Source organism: Theobroma cacao, chromosome 8 (genome assembly GCF_053813885.1).
Source record: "Theobroma cacao isolate CCN51 chromosome 8, ASM5381388v1, whole genome shotgun sequence".
Taxonomy (NCBI): Eukaryota; Viridiplantae; Streptophyta; class Magnoliopsida; order Malvales; family Malvaceae; genus Theobroma; species Theobroma cacao.
Window position 1 is genome coordinate 1,237,493 of NC_142646.1, and position 19,349 is coordinate 1,256,841.

The window sequence follows — 19,349 nt, forward strand, 5'->3', positions numbered from 1 at the left end:
TTTTTAAATGGTTATGTATCCATCACCCGCCGCGTCATGGGAGCAAAGCCAGAAGGACGGCTTTGGGGAAGGCCAGAAGCTGGAATTAGTCGAGAAACAGCTGCATGGAATGTGAGGTATTCTTCAAAATGACACTGATGTACATACAAACATCAATAAGTTGACATTGTTTTACTTATTTACTGTGAAAGCTCGGCAGAGGATCATACTGGGATATTCTCACAGAATATTACCTTGTTCTCTCTTTCAGTTTTCGTCGTCTTCGCTGAGGACAGCATTTAACACCTAATCCCCTATGCTGACCTCACATTTCTCACTATAAAAGGTGGAGTTAACAGGTAGACAACCTATCAATGAAACAGAGAGAAAAGACATGAATTATGAAAACTATGATCCTTCTTTCCCTGACCAACCAGTTGTTGATCAATACCTTCCCATATGGGCTAGCCTACCAGCCTTCAGGTCCAAGCCAGCCTTCATTTGGCCCGACGATGGCTCGACCGATGTAAGCAAGAGCTCAACACTTACCTATGCTCAGCTTAATGATTCAGTGCAGTCCATTTCCTTTCAGCTACTCCTTTCATTGCAAAGAGGTGACACAATAGTCATTTTATGCTCACCTGGGCTAGAGCTCGTTGAGATCATTTTTGGGTGTCAACGAGCTGGCCTTTTAAGCGTACCCATAATCCCACCAGACCCTTCTTTCGCCAAAGAAAACTATCACCACCTAGTCAGAGTTCTCTCCCAGACAAAGCTCAAAGCTGCCATAGCTCACCATGATTACATCACAAGGGTTCAGCAATATCTCTCTTCGCCCTCTAAAGACGAGAGGCTTGCAGGGATGTTACAAAACCTGATATGGATTTCGACTGGAGATATCAAACATAAAAATGTAGATTCAACAGCGGGTTCTATGTTTTATAATGGTTGCAAACCTGACGAACTTTACTTGATTCAATACACCTCAGGTGCAACAGGGATCCCAAAGCCCGTGCTTGTGACAGCTGGATCAGCAGCTCACAATGTTAGGACAGCAAGGAAAGCTTATGATTTGCATCCAAATAGTGTTATTGTCTCTTGGTTACCTCAATACCACGATTGTGGCCTAATGTTTCTGTTATTGACCATTGTATCTGGTGCAACATGCGTCTTAACATCACCTGGAGCTTTCGTTAACCGGCCTAGGCTATGGATTGAGCTAATTACAGAGTTCAAGGCTACTTGTACTCCAGTTCCATCCTTCACCCTTCCACTAGTCGTGAAGCGTGGTGGAGTTGAAAAAGGAAGCTCGCCTATTAATCTATGGAGCTTGAGAAATCTCATAATCATCAATGAGCCCATTTACAAGGCATCAGTTGAAGAATTTCTTGATGTGTTTAAGCCATTTGGACTAAACCCATCGTCAATCTCTCCATCTTATGGCTTAGCAGAGAATTGCACATTTGTTTCCACAGCGTGGAGAAACAATGACAACTCTGGAAACTCCAGTTTCCCTCATCTTCCTTCTCACAACAAGCTGCTACCAAGTGCAAGACTTGCTAATGAAGAAGAAGAAGAGGACATGAACATTATTGTTGTAAATGAGGACACCCATGAGCCTGTTGAGGACGAAATTGAGGGTGAGATTTGGGTTTCATCTCCAAGCAATGCTTCTGGTTACCTAGGCCATCCTTTCTTAACTCAAGATATATTTAAAGGTAGACTGAGCAACAAGGCTGGCCGGTGTTTTGTTCGAACAGGAGACAGAGGGATTGTGAAAGGGGCAGAAAGATTTCTCTTTGTGACAGGTCGTTGCCTAGACGTCGTTAAGCTCCCAAACGGTCAGGATATGCACCCTCATTACATAGAGACCACTGCTTATAATACTTGCCCACAGCTTATTAGAGGAGGTTGTCTTGCTGCATTTGATATCTCGAGAATGATCGTTCTTGTTGCAGAGATGCAGAGGAGTGAAAAAGATAACAAGATTTTGAGGGACATATGTGAAAAAATGAGAGAAACGGTTTTGAATCAAGAGAAAGTCGAATTAGGGATGGTAGTTCTTGTAAAAAGTGGAAGTGTTCCGAAAACTACTTCAGGTAAAATTCAAAGATGGGCGGCCAAGGATAACTTTCTAGGAGGTAAAATGAAAGTTTTAATGGAAATGAAGTTTGATAATTACCATGGGGTTTTATTACCATCCCCTGGGGCAATGATACTAGCAAGTAAGGGAAGAGGACAAAGGATAGGAAAAGGAAGAGAAGGTGAAGAGGGAAGAGCCCTGATAGCTGAAGAGAAAGAAGAGATTCCTTTTTCACTGTCAAGTGCTCCAACTCGTCATCCCTGGTTGTCTCGATTGTGAAAGCATTTAAAAATCTGTCTAGGACTAGGATGTTATGTTTTGCTTGTGCCCCAAAATATTGGGGAAGGAACATGCTTTAGGTTCCTTGCTTCCTTTTCTTCGGGATGGTCGACAAGGGTGAAACCAAATGGCTTATTGCACAACTTTATATATACAATATAGTATTAGTTCATCTCTGTTCTGTGCTATAGGAAAATGGATTTAAAGAAACAGAAAGACTGAAAACCTTTCTATCTTTGCCAGTGGCAGGAAGTAAAACAGGGTTCATCCCTTTCCTACGCTGCGTTGCATAACAATGCTCCATATGCTATCATCATTATACAATTATGAATTGATCTATCTAACATTTTATCCCCAATTGCCATTGTTTTGACAATAAGCAAGACAAAATCACGCGGCAGTAATATTATTATTTTAGTATTCAGCTGCATACACCCTTCAATCCCTAAGGTAGAAGTATTTAAAAATGAGTAAAAGAACTATCAGACTGCGCTTTTACCAGTTTTCTAGTCACAAAACTGTAAGCAGCAATGATTCCAGGCAGTTGTAAATACAAAAGCTCCAAATCCTCATGAAAAGCACAGGTTTATCTGTGATAGGTGAGATTGAAATCCTCCTTTCCCCAGGAATTTGAAAAACGTCATAATTTCTTGCGTACCTATTCATCAAATAGAATGCATCGCTTGGGCTACCACATTAATCTGTAGTCCTTGCTGTGCTAGTCGTGAACACATATAGGTTGAATCACAATACTGCAGACGCTCTTTGGATTCCCATAAGCGTTTCCCACAGTACATAGACATTATAGGCATTTTCTTCGGTAATTCCATGAGCTGATGGTGTTTTTTTGTTAGCCAGTTTGTTTGCTGAGAGTTTAGACTGATCTCCTACCAGTCTTGACACTTTGAATGTACAGGGTTCCCCAACCTTATGTGCATGAAACTTTTTTCAAAAAAAAAAATTCCATGAGCTGAAAAACCAGCAGGTATAGGCACAAAAGGCAATATACTTGTCCCTTAAGTTAAGTACTAGGGCAAGACGAGTCATTACTGTTGAAATCTTTTAACGAAGCAATAAAGCTGACTTGGGCATCCATGCACATTCCCTCCATTCCCAAGTCTCTGTCGAGAAAATCTGATATGTAATAGTCCCATTCTTGGTATCAGCTTCTTCAAAGAAGTGACATATCACCTAAAAGTGGGGTTGCACCCCATCGAAGGCAACCACTCGAGAAGCTGGACGCAAGGCCACACGAAGTTGTAGCCATTGGTTTTTCCATGGGGCTAAAAAACATGACGTGTTAAAGAACTTCCATGTTTCTCACCAAACAGAAGCAAACCGTTGCAAGAATCAATCAACCCAAGAGAGATTACGTGTTATGGAAGTGTGTGGAGAGCAGCTCTTGCCTTGGTCTTTGATGTCAGCCAAAGTTAGTTGGTGTAATGTTCCGTCTGTGAAGGTTTCTTGAAGGAAAAGGCAATGGCCTGAAGAGGTGGTGGGAGGGGAAGTATGGCGGAGATGGGTGACGAAAGCGTGCCAAGCTTTTGATACGCAGAAAACTTATTTGTTCTCCATTTCCACGGTTCTTTAATTTCTTGCTTGGCAACTGAAAAATAAACTTTTTTTTCCTAGAAAAGAGAGAAAAAAAAAGTTAATCAAGTAAAACCAAGAGTCTATGGCTTCAGTCCAGCCCATTTTACTGGGGTTAGAGTATCTAGGTCCACCGGGACTACCACTGGGCTTAATGGAAGGTATCCTAGTATTTACTTGGTTTTAGATATTTGGGGTAAACCATGGCTTTCTTGCTAAGTAATAAGAAAATCACCTTAAGATTATATCAAATCACAATTGCCATTTGCATTATTACATATCTTTTTCAGAAAATTTCACTCACTGGGGAAAAAAAATCATGCTTCATCTTGATTTTCCTACTCTCGTTATAATAACATTATACTCCTACCCTTCTATATGATTCAAGAGATGTTGTTGTTGTGGCTATGGGGGAGGGAGTGTATTATTTTCTCGGAAAAAGAGAAAGAACGACCTGAGTTTAGTCAACCTAGTATGATTTCTTTGTAATCAAAAGTCATTTAGACTTCAGGGTCAAGCTATCGAAGATGGGTTTGGATTCCATATGTCAATCAAATTAAAGTTAAAGAGAGAGGAATCTGTAGTTGTACATACTATTTTTGGTACAAGAGCATGGTAAGTTACCGGATACTTTTTTTTTTTGTACTCATTTCATGCATGCGCATGCATTAGAATTACATGGAAATTAAAAGAATTAGCTTGGTTGTGTACTCGAATGTGATTTTAGCTTTGTAATAACCTTGCATGGCAACATTGGTTTAGGACACTAAAAGTGTGGCTTTCTTACACTAAAGCTAGCCAATGATCCGGCGATCACAAGAGAAGACATAAATGAAGGGAGGCCTGGGGAGGGGGGTGTTCAAGTTGGGAATTATGATACGAAGCGCAAGGGAAAGTTTCAGATTGGTAAAAGAACTGACGTGATAAAACAAAAATGTGATAAAGTCCTGGGGGAGAGGATTCTTGAACTCGAAATGCCATTGGTTGGAGCTGTACTGCACCCAAAAAAAATGAACAGTGAGCAACCAAGTACCAAAGCAACAACAACGTGGAAAAGGGCAGAGACAAATAAAGCCATCGATTGCATCACGGAAAGGTAAAGACATTGCTTGGGGGCAAGCGTGGTGCTGCCAGAGAGTTGCAGAATGCGCACATTAAGCTTTGATGCTTCAGATCCATACACTCAGCAACAGGACAACAGCTCCACGGTGGACCATCCCCAAAATTTTTATTTTTATTTTTTATTTTAACTTTTCAATTATCTCCCGTCTCTCTCTCTTACTCTTTTGAGATCTGAATCTGCAAGCACTTGGTTAAAGATGATTCTTTAGCCTGTAATGGGGTGTTTATTAGATCCTGGATACCTGTTTTTATTAAGAAAAGTTGAGGTTTATTTAGGCGGAGGGAGGATTATGGATGATGGGAGAGGCAAAGCTACGTCGCATCAGGGCTGAGAGTGCTGTGACCATCTGCTTGGTCATTTAGGGGTTGGGGGTGGTGGGGGGGGGGGGGGGTGGTCAAGTGGGCTAAGATAAGAAATAGGAAGAGAGGAAGGGCAATAATGAAGGGTAAGAGTGGGACCCAAATGTGGCAGGGCGTGGGAAGGGGATGAACATGACGTTGTCGGTTGTTTTGTACAGAGAAAGACCCCTTAATCTCATCAGAATCTCTCTCTCTTTCTGTTTTTCTCTCTCTAAAAAGATTGACTCTTATCTTTCCCGGCCTCACCACAAGCAACCAAGCTGTCTCTTGTTGGATATGTAGTTGGCTTGTTGGGAGCACAGAAGCACAAATCCTAAACCTAGAACTCAAAGGCCAAAACCTCAAAACACCCAAACCCAAAATCTATCTTCTCTTTTCTTTTTTTCTTTCTTGCTAATTAGAGATGTTTAGGCCCCTTGATGGTGTGGTAAAGGCGTAAAAGCTGGTTGCTGCCTGCCTGCCTGCCTGCTGCCGTTTGCTCATCTCTTTCTCTCTCATGTCTGTGAGTTTGGTCCCATTTCAACTTTAATGTCTTCGTTTGTTATTTGAGGGTTATTCTCATATCATTTTATTGCCATAACAGCTCTCTCTCTCTTCTTTTATCTCAGCTTACGGATTGTGTAACGGTTGAAATTAGCGGCATGGGTCGGTGGATTTTGGCAGCATAATGCTGAATATCGGGAGGAGGATAGGGGAAAACAACAAGATATCTAGATAAGCTACTTGCATCATCTCTTTTGAAACGTTTCAAGCTTTTATGATACACACAGAAGCACGGAAGAGATCCATGATTAGTTGAACAGTGAGCTTCCGTTTAGCTTGGATAAAAGATCATAATAAAGCTCTATCTTTTTTTTCCAACAATTACTTCTTAAATTATGGAAGTAAGAGGTCAAGAACATGATATTAAAGCGCCAGGCTCTTCAGGCTTCGGTCATCACTCGCCTGGAGCAGACAGAAGAAGAGATGGGAATCATAATGGTACTGCTGTTCTCACTTGCACTGAAACCCTAGATCAGGTTCATCGTCCACAGAGACAACAATCACTCGGCCAAGGAAGATCTCCGCACCCGGATCGAGTCACTGCCAGTGGTGCAGCTGTTGCACCCATTTCAGTTAGTTCGAACACAAAGCCATCCAGCGTCATCAGATATCGAGAGTGTCTCAAGAACCACGCAGCCAGCATCGGTGGAAACGTTTACGATGGCTGCGGTGAGTTCATGCCTAGTGGAGAAGAAGGAACTCTCGAGGCCTTGAAATGTGCTGCCTGTGACTGTCACCGCAACTTTCACCGCAAAGAGGTTGATGGAGAGACCCAATTCGGGCCTAATTCCAGTAGAAGAAGCCTGATGCTTAACCCTCTTCAGTTGCCTCCACCATTGCCATCTCCAACCATGCTGCACCACCATCAAAGGTATTCAGTTCATACAAGTCCTTCAAGTGCAATGGTTGCACCCATGAATGTGGCGTTCGGCAGCGGCGGTGGCTGCGGGACCGAGTCTTCAAGCGAGGATCTTATGTTCCAGTCTAACGCTGAGGGAATGCCGCCACCACCCCCTTATGTTTTGTCCAAGAAGAGGTTCAGGACCAAATTTACACAGGAGCAGAAGGATAAGATGTTGGAGTTTGCGGAGAAATTGGGTTGGAGGATCAACAAGCAAGACGAGGAGGAAGTGGAGAAGTTTTGCGCTGAGGTTGGGGTGAAAAGGCAGGTTTTCAAGGTTTGGATGCATAATAACAAGAATGTGAAGAAGCAGCCACAGGAGTAAGAGCTCTTCATGGTTTGCTTAAATGAGTAGAGTGACGATATGTGAGATATGTATAGAAGGAGCTAGCCTGGATTAATCAGAGCCATTTTAGAGTGAGGACTTAGGAGGGAGCTGGCCTTCATCTTGAATATTTGTATAATTCTTCATTTTATGCCTTGGTTATCTCTTGGCATTGAGCACTGTTTCAAACCCAAAAAAAATCTTGTATTAATTGTTTCTCCTTAAATTATGCTAGTGCCTTTCTCTGCCCCTTTGCTTCTGAAAACACTGTCAGAAAAAAGAAAATATCAAATGGGCATATGGTGTCTACTTCTTCATGTTTAATGCCTGATTGAAATGGTGAATGAGTTCATTGCATGCCGGCTGTTGTTGTGCAATTGTTCCTTTCGATCCAGCTGGTATATATATTAGCTCTAGCCAGCCTGAATCTGGAGTAGCCAACCAAAAAAAACTTGAGTAGGGTCATTTTGTTGGGGACAATTTAAGTCTTGCCTTATGATCTATTGTGTTTGATATGAACCTGGCCAGATTAAACAACTATCTCTTGGCATTTTTATTTGGACTTTGGAACTATCTCTTGGCTTCTTTTTCAACAAAAAAATGCTCACCAATTCCATCCCAAAACAAAAAAAGTGCTATATGGAATTGGACAATGTCCTCTCTCTGAGATTGTGACCCAACCCAACACATCTTTCCTGCTTGAATTTGTGGTGGCATGTTTAAACAACAAACGAAGGAGAAAACACCTTGCTCCCTACCGTTTTCTCCATCAGGTTTATAATTTGATCCTGTTACCTAATTCAGACGTTTACAACTTTGGTTTCTGCAGAAATGGGGATTTGATTTGATTTGATTTGATTTTGACCTTCATTAGCCGAAACCAATTTACCCTCTAAAATAAACCCTGCTTAAACCCCCCAAATGCGCCCTTTCCTACCCGGGCCACACTTTTTCTCATGAGCGCCAGGACAAAAGTTCTTGCCATTGGTAAGCAACTGCTCAATGATTTTATGGTAAGGCTTGTGTGTGCTTTCACTTGGGTGATCATCACACTGTGGGAGGAATTAGAAGAAAACATAATTTCATCATCTCTCTTTCAGATTAATCCATGGTGCATTGCAGAGAAAAGAAAAGGAGAGAAAGAGAAAGAAAGAAGTTAATTAAGAACCACAAGAGAAAGTAATATTAGTAATTCTTGCCAATATTACATTGGAGTAATTATTCGATTCAGACTTTAGCTGAAGTCTGAAGAACCGCAGACCTAAAAAGTATTAAAAAAATTTCTGCAGTCCAAATTTATTGGACGAGGACCAAGGCTAACCTATACATACAAGTTCATCCAAATATAATATACTAGTCATATGCTTTGCCATTTTGGTTCATATCCTATCTTAGAAGACTTAAACAATGGGTGCAGCGGCAGGTCCGGGTCCGAGTCCGAATGCCCTTGCCAATGCTGGTGCCGGTGCTATTACCGGGGCGGATGCAGGAGCTCCCTTCGGAGACAGCCAGCCATAATCCCTGAACGAGGCAGCAAAAGAGTGATTAGCCAAGAAAGCAAATACCAAATTAGCATGTAATCAGTAATTAATTAGTACTAAATAGGATCATCAAGTCGTTTTACCTGAGCTTGTCCTTAGCCCAGTCAGTCAAGGACGACGCGGTCTCCTTCATACTCTCCGCCGCATTTCCTGCACCATGTGACAGGGACTGGGTCATTTCTTTAAACTCTGTAGTAGCCTTGTCTATCTGCTCCGGTGAAAGTGCGTCTTCTCCTACCACGGACCGGATTGATAGAACCAGGGTCAATGAGAATGCAAGAACCAAAACTATCTTCCCCATTTTTTCTTTACTTAAAAATTTCAAACTTGAAACTTATGACTTTTGTTGAAAGAACAAATGAAAACAATCTGAGTGCTTACGGATTGAAACCGGGAGATATTTATAGCTTTTGGGAGAGGAGACATCTGCGGCGAAACCCAGGGCCTGGTGACTGGTGTGGTTACCAAAATCGGCGAACACGAGTAAAACGGAGATAGTTTCTCAACATTTTCAATGGCCGCCGCGTCTTTCTCTGTTAATTTGTGATTTTTATTTGCTTTTCTTTGTTTAGTTCACGATGCTGCATGAGAGTCGTGAAACGATTTACGAGCGAGAGAGAATGTGTTTTTAAGTTCCGATGGTTGCAAAATTAATAATTTTCTATAAAATTTAATATGCTTTTACTGAAGTTAATTAGAACTTGATTAGCACGTCATAAACTCATTTGACTATGGTTAATTTTCTTTCGTTTTTTCTTTATCCTAAGAGAATTTTGAACACAAATTCTAAAAGGTATTTTACTTTTTAATTTTGATGCTATAGAAAGGAAATTAATATATATATATATATATATATATATATATATATGTGTGTGTCATTTTTATTTCTATACAATTTGACAAATAAGAGATTGAAATTAAGTCAACGTGGAAAAGTTTTTGTCAATTTCAAGGGTAAATTTGTTATGTGACTTATCGGTACCAAATTTTAACTCATTTATTGCATTCGAGTATTTGATTTATTAGTTGATGTATAATTTTTTTATTTAAATAACATGTTCAAATTTCTCTTCTCCCAATTAAAAAAAATCAACTCATTTATTTGGACCAAATAATTAACATTATATGTTAGTGAATATTTTTTTTTGGCTTATAAAGATATCAAAACCAAATACTATACTAATTTTTATGACCAAGGGAATAGTTTGATATTAATTACACCAAATTACTTGAACCAAAATGATAATATGAAATGTTTTATTTCTCATATTTTAACTCAATTCTATACTTAGAAAACCAAAATGAATTAAGGCCTATTTGGTACAACAATTTTTAATAATAGATGTTGCACTATTATTAGTTAATATGAGTATAATTTTGCTTTTATTAAGTAAAAGGAAGAATACAAAACTAAGTCACACACACAAAGAGAATATTTGTAACAATTGTGGTTCACAGTTTATGTAATAGTCTATTACTTAGTTAGATCTTGTTTATACACTAAATTTGTACATTGATGTATTACACTACATTAAGTTTAAGTTTAGCAAATAAGAAAGCTAAACGCAATTGTTATATCAATACATAAATAAAATCATGATTGTTAATATCATAATTTAAATGTTTTATTTATTATTAACTTAATGAGTTTTATTTGAAATGGTAAGATAAAGAAGAATATATCTAACAATTTAGCGTAAAATATCCAAACCCCTTAAATTTTAGTCAAAATGGATAGTTTGCTCTGAACGCGTAAATAACGTTAACGAGTAAATATAAAATGTCTAAAATATTATTTTTTTCCACTATTTTCCTTTTTCTCAAGTTTGCCAACGAGGCTATTTTATGATTGCTGGTCACTAGAGTGCTAGATTGTACCCCTCCAACCCGATCTGGTGCTCGTCGGCACTACGAGAACATTAGATTGGGCATTTTTGTGGTCGAATTTGGTCGAGAATGCAAAATCCAGTGTTCTTGTGGTGCAGAGGAGCTTTTCCAGCGTAACTAGATTCGACGTTCCCACGGCACTTAAGGAGCTCCTCTAGTGCAACCAAATCCAACGTTCCCATGACCGAATTTGATATGGGAGCCCATCCACCGCATTTCAATATTCTCATGATCGGATCCAGTTAGGGAATGTTTGGTCAATGCTTCTCATGCTGGCCGTTGTCGTATGCCACTATTATCTACGATGGAGAAAATTTAGTAAGAAAAAGAGAGAGAATGTTGGGGTAGAGAGAGGAAGAAATTGTAAAAATGAAAGAAATTATATTTTATATATTGGTAATTTTTAAAATTAATGAAAAATAAAATTATTTTAAAAATATTATCATATCATCAAATTTATGAAAATATTAACGATTGACTAACAATAGTATTTTTGTGTCTAAAAACATATCTTTTTTGGAAGTGGACTATACATTTTAAACATTAATGAATCTACGTCAAATTATGATAGAAACTTAAGGGTTTGGATATTTTAAGCAATAATTCACATAACTTTCGAAAAGAACAATCAACAAAGCCCTACCTCCCAGTGTGGGGATGTAGCTCAGATGGTAGAGCGCTCGCTTAGCATGCGAGAGGTACGGGGATCGATACCCCGCATCTCCATTTTTGTTTAAACATTTCCCATACTTTTATCTGAAACGGAAACAAATTTGTTTTGCTACGCTTCGATTAGTGGCCCTTCAACACTCCCCAGCGACGTGGGAATGTAGCTCAGATGGTAGAGCGCTCGCTTAGCATGTGAGAGGAACGGGGATCGATACCCCGCATCTCCACTCTTTCTAAACAACGAAACGTTTTCCAAGTTTTTTGTTTGAGAAGGAAACAAAATTTTTTCCCGCCTTTCCATCTGACTTAAAAACACGCCAATTCGTTTTCTCTATTACGTTCTTTTCATTTTTAGGCTTTCTCTCATTTTCCCTCGCAAAATCAATGGCTCCTTGTTTGCCCTTTTACCAAATCCAGATTTCAGTTGAAGTCAAACCGAGATTTTCAGTTAATTGCTTGATCGGTTGTCTCTTCAGATCTCAGAGTACAATTTTTGGAGTCTGGAATTCGAAAAGGTCAGCTGCTAAGCTTCTTTTTAGTGCCGTTATTTGATTTCATAGTGATGAAACTTTGCGTTTTGTTCTGTAAATCCGATGCGATTACGATTCAATAATCGAAATCAAATTTATGCTTAATGAATAAACTGTTGCCCTGCTGTTGATGGTGAAGAAGAAAATGAAAATTTGAGATTGTTCCTTGAATGTTTGTGATAAAGCCGCATGAATATTTGTTTATTTTTATTTTCATTGGCTACGTTTAATTTTTTCATACAATTAGGCATAAATTTTCTCTGTTGATTATTAGTGTTATTGTTTTTTGGTAAACATTTTGATCCTGTGTTGATCTCTTCATACTTAGCTCCATAATCTTGATCCGCTAATTTGAATATTATTTTGGATTTTTTTTAAATCTTCCTCTTGATTAGGCGATTCAATTACTGCATTTCTTTGGAAACAAACAAGGTAAAGAGATCATAGACTTAATGCACAAAGTACAGAACACTTGAGTATTTTTATTTAAAACTAGAAAATACAGTAGAATACTTACAAGCTTAATAATTATAGAGTTCAACCTTTTGTTATATTAACAAACTGACTCAACGGTAACATACACACTTAAAAGGAGCCAAAGATAGGGGGGAATCACGTTGAGGATTCTCGATTTCTTTATATTTTTATACCTTTCTTCTTCTTTTTTTCCAATTTTTAAAGATCCTCTGACATGCAGCAGAAACCTTTGCTTGTTCATTGGAGCTCTAGATTCTTCATGAACCTGTGGAGGATTTAAAAGAACAAGAGCATTAGAGCAATTAATATAACTGTCTTGCCTTTTAGAACTTGGATGATTATTATAAGAGGTGGAGCATGTGCAAACGCCTATTTTAGATTGCGGAATCATTTGTTTTTAGCTGACCTATGGGACATTAGCTTCATGATCCAAGAAAAATCAGTGTCATGAGAGGAAAGTCTACGTATTATTTATGTAGGGTTACAGAGGAATGTGAAATCCAAGTTAAAAAATATGGGGTTACGTCATGCATGAATACAAGTTAGAAGCACCGGCTAAGGACTACCTCATTGAAGTTTATTTATTTTATGATATTGGGTTCAAGCTCTTCCGAATTATATACGACCATGTGCATGTGATCTAAACACAAGAGGATTGGATTTCATGGGGGCTTTTTCTTAGTAAGTTGAAATTGGGTATGGATAGAGTATTATAAAAACAATATAAAGTAATAAAAAAAATTTGCGGGGTGATGGGGATCGGTGTTTGGTTTGAACCCTAGCTACTAGAATAGGAAAGGAGAGTGCATGACATGTTAGAGGAAATACGGATGATTGCAACCGCTTTAAAAGGTTCTTTTTTAGTTAACAATGTAAAGATTTGAAAATTTTTTTAATGTGATCTTCAATATCATACCATATATCATAGCTAGGGAAGAACACTGGATAACATACTTTAATTGATTTCCCCTGTAGCTAAAAGGGGAGGAGAGGCCGGCCACATATAATTAGGCAGGAAAGACAAGAAATCTCTTTTATAGTTATATTATATATATGCTGTGTTTTGGAGCTCGAGGGCACGTGCATGTTTCATGTTTAGGGTGTCCCCTAAAAACGACGGTTTTCGACTGCTCATTAACATAGAGAAATAATCTTCTTAGAGGAGTTGAACACATGAAGTTTTCTCAGATTTTGCATATTCCGCTTGATCACTTTGTGAAGACCTTGGTTCCATGCCCTGCCACGGCCCTGTCATAAGTTGACAGCATTTGGCATTGCACAGGAAGTCTTCAAAAAGATTACAGTGTGAATATGGTGGTTTTGCTAGTTTATTGAATGAGAATAGAATATTGTTGAGCCAGAAAATAGAGTTGTATGAGTAATAATTTTCAAAGCACAAAAGAGGTAGGAATAATATTAAGTTAGCAAATAAAGAGATATAGTTAATTATACCAAAAGTACTCTACCTTTGCTCACCAGCAATTCATCTTCGATTACTCCCAGTGCTTCGGTAATTGGGTATAGGGACTTGACCAGATTCAATATACATGAGATCCGCAACAAGGATCTCATAGTGCCTTCTTACTTCCTCGGCAGATTTCTCACCCACGGCAGCGGCCACCTTTTGCCAGCGGTCTGGGGTGTCCTTGTCATATACAGCAAGTGCCTTCTCAAATAGTTTGTTTTGCTTTGGAGTCCAGTAGGAGTTAGAGTCACGTGATGAAGTCATCGAGCTTGATGCCATTGCTGTGGGATTATGAATGAAAACAAACACGAATATTGTAAAGCTTGGATGAGTTGGATGTGAAGGTGAAGAAAAGTTGGAGAAGAGAAATGTATGCCTATCAAGATTGTAAAAGGGGAGAAACTAACAAAAGAGAAAGAAACTAGGAAGGAAAAAAAGATTGCTGCCTCAGTCAAGGGACAAGACTGAAGTCAAGGGGTGGTATAGGTAAGAAATTGTAACGCTCGCTACTTATAAGAAGCAACGGTGGTGGGGTTGTGCAAGTTGGCGAATATTTTTTTGGGGCTTCAACGAGATGTGATTCGCCTGCTTAAACAAGAGCTTTGATGGACAAGCATCCAGTGTCAAACAACTGAGTCTTTATAAAAGTCTTTTTCTGGTCTTTTATAATATCATCAGCACCAAGTTGATTTCTTAGAGAATTTATCAGATGGTGGGGATTTGATCCCAAAACAGAGTCTACTCATTAGCATAGATGCTCCAACAATATGATCCCTGGCCCTCCTTTTGAAACCCGCAAAATATACAGTAAGATATTCTGCCATCTTTTGAGTGGGAAGATGGGATTTTCTTCCCTCTCTTAATTGAGCAACTTGGTAAAATATACTCTATTTAAAGAGTATTTATTTATGTTTTATTCTTCTTTTCTCATATTAATATGGAGAAAAATAGTAATGGCAAAGATCGGACGATAATGTGATCTGATGTAGTAGCTGAGAATGGCCTATGATTCAGAATACAGGAAACCATAAATCAGAAGCCTTGTTAAATGCAAGGGATGATTCTCTTGGCAATGGCGGCTCTGATTTTTGGACTTTCGGCTGTGTTGTTACCATCAGAAATATTTTTCACTTTTCCTTTTCCTTTTTTTATATATTTAACTTTGATCAAGTTGATTTGTGAATTGAGTACGTCATTGATGCGGGCAGTTGGAAAATGGAGTTTTGGCTTCTGAACCACATTCCAAATCTCTTCTGCCTGCCTGTTTGCTGAGACGTGCGGTGATAGTCTTTATCTTTGTATCCTATTGCCTGTAAATCGGCAGAGTCCACAGATGTAGCTCTTATTACAAGATCCTGTGTCAGTCTTTTGAGTATGAGTTGCAGTTTGCTTGCTGCCATGTAAAATCCTTGAATTACCATGTTGCCCTTCCTGCATTCACTACCCCTTTGCCTCTCTCCCTTCTCACTAGGGTTCTCTAATTAATTAAGTTAAATTACACTTATAATTTTTTTATAGTTTTAATATTTTCCTTATAGGTTCTTTTTCAATTAGCACATTATCTTTTGTCCCAGTTGTACCTTGTATATAATTTTTATTTTATAAGAGTTAAGTTGCTAATTTTGTTTAATAAATTTATTAAATTATTTTTGTTAATAATTAGTTTATTCCTTTACATTTAAGAATATTTTTATAAGTTTATTGAATAAAATTAATAATCTAATTTTTTATAAGAATAGAAATTATTCATAAGGTGTTAATAGAAAAAAATATCTCTAGGATGATAATTGAAAAAGAATAATATAACATATTATGTAAAAAAAATTAAAATTATAAAAAAACGTAGATAAAATAATGAGAAATAGAAACTTTTTAGAAGATTATCAGTTTTGAATCCCCTATTTCCGTCTGAGATATCAATATTTCCATAGGTATATAAGAAAAGGAAATTTGTTAGTCTAGTTTTCAGCTCCTGCAGAGTTTTAAGTCTGAGGCAGGTGATTTTCATTTTCCTTGGTTCCCATAGAATGAGACTCAATGTCCTTTCATAAACTGATTAATTCTGAGGCACCGCATTACTAACATTGTCAGTGATTGGACACTTGGAATGAGTCAATTAGAGATTCAGTACCATACAATTAGACATTTCTTGTATAGCTTAGGGTCCATTTTGTTGACGTTTTCCCTCGTTTGAAAAGTCTTTGCATTGCATTCTCGTACCTCCAACAAAGGGGCTTCATCAGTTCCTTCTTTTAAGGCAACATTACATTTATAACCTTTTCCATAGGCATATAATAAATCATCGAAGTTTTTAGTATGCTTAGCTCCTTCCTATGTTTTTTAATATGCGAGCCTGGCTCTTGCACTTGAAACTTTTCCTCCTTGGTACTTGGTAGGACTGAGTACACATCAAAGTTTTTTCTTTGTTTCGTCAGCTATTCTTGTTGGCTCTTGCCATCTGAGGAAACGGTCCTCTGCAAACAGGTAGTCAGGCTATATCAATAATAATCAACTCATTGAAAGATCAAAGAAGAGACTGTTTATTTTACTTTTTCAACCAACACTGAAGCTTTGGCCACTGAATGATTTTCTGCTATATCCTAGACCTTTATTGCATTTAGGGTGCCAATTTATCTTGCTACATAAGGGTCTGGAAAGACCAAAGAAGAACAAACGAAGCATGAGGGAGAAAAACTCAAAACAAATTAATCATGAAAGGAGAAAAACGAAGCCTTTATTTACATTGGCCACAAGAAATTATATGATTATTGAGTACCCTTTATTCGGTATTGGAAATTCAATTTAAACACTTGAAGTATGTCAATTTTGTGTATTTCTTTTTCTTTTCCCCTACTTTTTGTGAATCAAACGAATTGTGGAAGATTCAATATATGCTATAATGGTTGATATTATAGCCTAACAGTAACAATTTTAAAATTTGTTTAAACTCGTTTGGTTTAGGGGTAATTAAATATCTTTATCTTATATTTTTGGGTGTCAAATGATGGGGGAATTTTAGACAAATAGCTTTGGTTCTTAGCTTGATATTGGCCATAGCAGCCAGAGAAGGGCCATGATATGTCGGGGTAAATTCGACGCCAGAATACTCTTATAACTCTTTTGGAGGAGAACCATGATATGACCGGGTAAATTCGACGCAAAAATACTCTTATAACTCTTTAGGAGGAGGGCCATGCTATAATGTTTCTTAGCTTAATGCCGTCAATTGAATCCTTCTCATCTCGACTTCTCAAGTCGCATCAGGCGAAAGTTAAGTCAGGGGGGTTCCTTTCTATTTTCCTTGTGGAAATCGTGGCAGTGTGGGTCCTTTTTTATGATAGGAAGATTTGTGTGGACTGTTCCAAAAGTTTGAAAGATTTAAAAGTCTAGACCTATAACTTTTGCTGTACCTTTGTGGATATTGAATACCAGGACTAAAGAACCAGTTCCTTTTGAGCAGCTGGAGGAGTCTACTCCACTGACATACAATTCACTCTCTGGGCATTTAAAGGCATTGAGGACCACACTTGGAGGGGAATCTTTCAATAAAGAAAAGTATTTTGGGAAGCATGATTTTCATACCGTTGGATCTACTTGAAGAAAGTAGTAAAAAAGCGCGTTTTGCTCATGGAATGTCCCAAAAAGATAAGGAGCAGATGCTTGATGTTCGTGAAGCAACCAAATGGAGTGGAATTGTACAAAGTCTTGTAGCTTGAAGTGATTGAATTAGAAGCCTTTTTTGTGTCGAGTTGAATATCGGTTCAATAATTTGGCCACCAATTAATTTAAAAGCCCTCCTTCGAATGACTTTGCCTTGTTTTTATTTTTATAGAGAAGATATGGGCATAGGTCAGAGATTTGTGAGTGGCTAAGCTAGAGCATAAATGCATAATTGTGTTGTTCCTCACTGATGCATACAAGGAAAGATTCTAAAGTGTCATTCCCTTTTCTATGCCACCAAACCCTCTGTTTTAAACAAAGAGGTTCGATCCATGCCCCGACGATTGTTCTTAGTCCCTGTTGACCAGGTTTGGGACAATAGAGTCGAGAGTTTATTGATGTCTGTCCCCTGGACAGTAAAGTGCCACGTTAGTTCAAACGACCAAAGTGGAGATTATCTTCATCATCCGAATAATGGCATAAATAAGAAATATCACCGAAGAAATAATACTTTGTTCATTATCGAGAATTCTGCTTTTAATCTGCTTTAGAGTCCAAAAGGGTTGGAGGGAAGAACACCGGGTCCTATTGTTTTTGGTGACTTCATTGGGTGGTTTGTGTTTTTTGCTAAGGTTCCAATAATCTTTTTCCGTATCAGTTTATAGGCTTTGTTCACTACTGCTTCGGTGCATATATTGCATTGCTCTGCCATGTTTATTTGGACCGACCACAACTTGATACAAGTGAAAGCTTGATGCTTATATAAATTTAAGAATATCTAATGATGGCATTATTTCATAGTAACTTCTTAGGAATGGCATTGGAGTGAGAAGAACAAGTTTGACCACCCATAATGGAGAAGACCACAGACCTTGCTCATAGCATCCTTGTTGCTTAAAATTCTTAAGGACCCTCGCACAAAATGAGCATGAGCCCTTTGATGCAGAACTGCAGATGTACTAATCATTGCCATGGGCTTAGATTCTAGTCGCCAGGGAACTACAAAGTATTTCTGTGGTTATTGATCCTCTAATGTTGAACTTTTTCCAGACGTTTGCTCATTTGATTCCTTCCATGGACGACCTATTAAAGCAGCATTAAAGTTTCAAGTAATCCTCGGATGTAACATCTCAGTGAAATTTCTTGCGTGCAAACAGCCATTTCAGAGTTTCCATTGGCCATCGGGTACTTTTCTCTTGCATGAAATTGCCGATACTTACATAAACCCTTCTGATATTTATTTCTAATGTCCCAAAAAAAGTAGATGAAAAGAATGTTAGAAATGTGTAGCTGAAACTCATACTTGGCAGGATACAGATAAATGAGTAGAAACGTACTTCTAATGGTAGTGCATGCTGCTTATCCTGTGGGTTAAGAACCAATAATAATTAAAATAGCGATTGAAAATGAGATGACCTGCAAAATTTCCAATAATTCCACTATTTGCAGGCCGCAGCGTGAATTGATTAAGACATAATTTGTTCTTGTTCTAGGTCCACTCCAGGGTCATCGAGATGCCTGCTTTTAAGGTCTTCTGTTTATTGGTTCAAGATTCGAAGGGAAATTCTGTCGTTGCAAACGACACTGGCCCATTACCTATGTGACAATGAAAGTTGTTTTAACTTCTAGCTTGCGTCTGTTTACTGTTGTTTCTTGGCGGCTGGCACACGTTTAAGAATCTCTATACGAAAGATATCTTAAGGTTGTGGTGCTCGTAATTAGTGTTGACCGTTGACTTCGTTTATCAGTGACTTAATTAAAATTACCATCCTTCACATATGTAGTTACCAGTTAGTTATTATACCATTTACGGTTTCAATAGGATCATAGATTCAGGGTTCTGATTTCATAAGTGGCAGAAGAAATAAATATGTTATTGAAAAACACCATGAAAAGAAAACCCCCCCAAAGGAAAGGTAGATATAGTACATAATAATA

The 19,349-nt window shown here is 38.2% G+C and overlaps 1 protein-coding gene, 1 long non-coding RNA gene, 2 other non-coding genes and 1 pseudogene across 8 annotated transcripts; 4 read left to right on the forward strand and 1 right to left on the reverse strand.

Annotated features, from left to right (window-relative positions):
- Nucleotides 1-5,609: 5,609 nt before the first annotated feature.
- On the forward strand, nucleotides 5,610-7,431 carry HB33 (homeobox protein 33). Of its 3 annotated transcripts, none has more exons than XM_007017497.3 (2): nucleotides 5,610-5,915; nucleotides 6,022-7,431. In XM_007017497.3, exon 2 carries the CDS (start codon nucleotides 6,292-6,294, stop codon nucleotides 7,180-7,182), a length of 891 nt encoding a protein of 296 aa, XP_007017559.2. In that variant the 5' UTR covers nucleotides 5,610-5,915; nucleotides 6,022-6,291; the 3' UTR covers nucleotides 7,183-7,431. The 3 variants fall into 3 exon arrangements, with proteins under 3 accessions (XP_007017559.2, XP_017981807.1, XP_007017558.2); XM_018126318.2 differs by having other exon boundaries at nucleotides 5,610-5,911; nucleotides 5,997-7,431; XM_007017496.3 differs by having other exon boundaries at nucleotides 5,610-5,911.
- A 3,832-nt stretch (nucleotides 7,432-11,263) lies between these two features.
- On the forward strand, nucleotides 11,264-11,336 carry TRNAA-AGC (transfer RNA alanine (anticodon AGC)). Its single transcript has one exon. It is a non-coding gene; the product is annotated as a tRNA-Ala (tRNA).
- Nucleotides 11,337-11,433: 97 nt separating this feature from the next.
- On the forward strand, nucleotides 11,434-11,506 carry TRNAA-AGC (transfer RNA alanine (anticodon AGC)). The gene has a single exon. It is a non-coding gene; the product is annotated as a tRNA-Ala (tRNA).
- Nucleotides 11,507-11,640: 134 nt separating this feature from the next.
- Nucleotides 11,641-17,691, forward strand: LOC148761092 (uncharacterized). The gene is made up of 2 exons (XR_016028017.1): nucleotides 11,641-11,794; nucleotides 17,184-17,691. It is a non-coding gene; the product is annotated as an uncharacterized LOC148761092 (long non-coding RNA).
- Nucleotides 12,267-14,221, reverse strand: LOC18591400 (protein RADIALIS-like 3 pseudogene; annotated as a pseudogene). Of its 2 annotated transcripts, none has more exons than XR_016027953.1 (2): nucleotides 13,763-14,221; nucleotides 12,267-12,551 (listed from the first exon to the last, which is right to left on the reverse strand). The product of XR_016027953.1 is annotated as a protein RADIALIS-like 3 pseudogene, transcript variant X2 (transcript). The 2 variants fall into 2 exon arrangements; XR_016027952.1 differs by having other exon boundaries at nucleotides 13,753-14,221.
- Nucleotides 17,692-19,349: the final 1,658 nt, after the last annotated feature.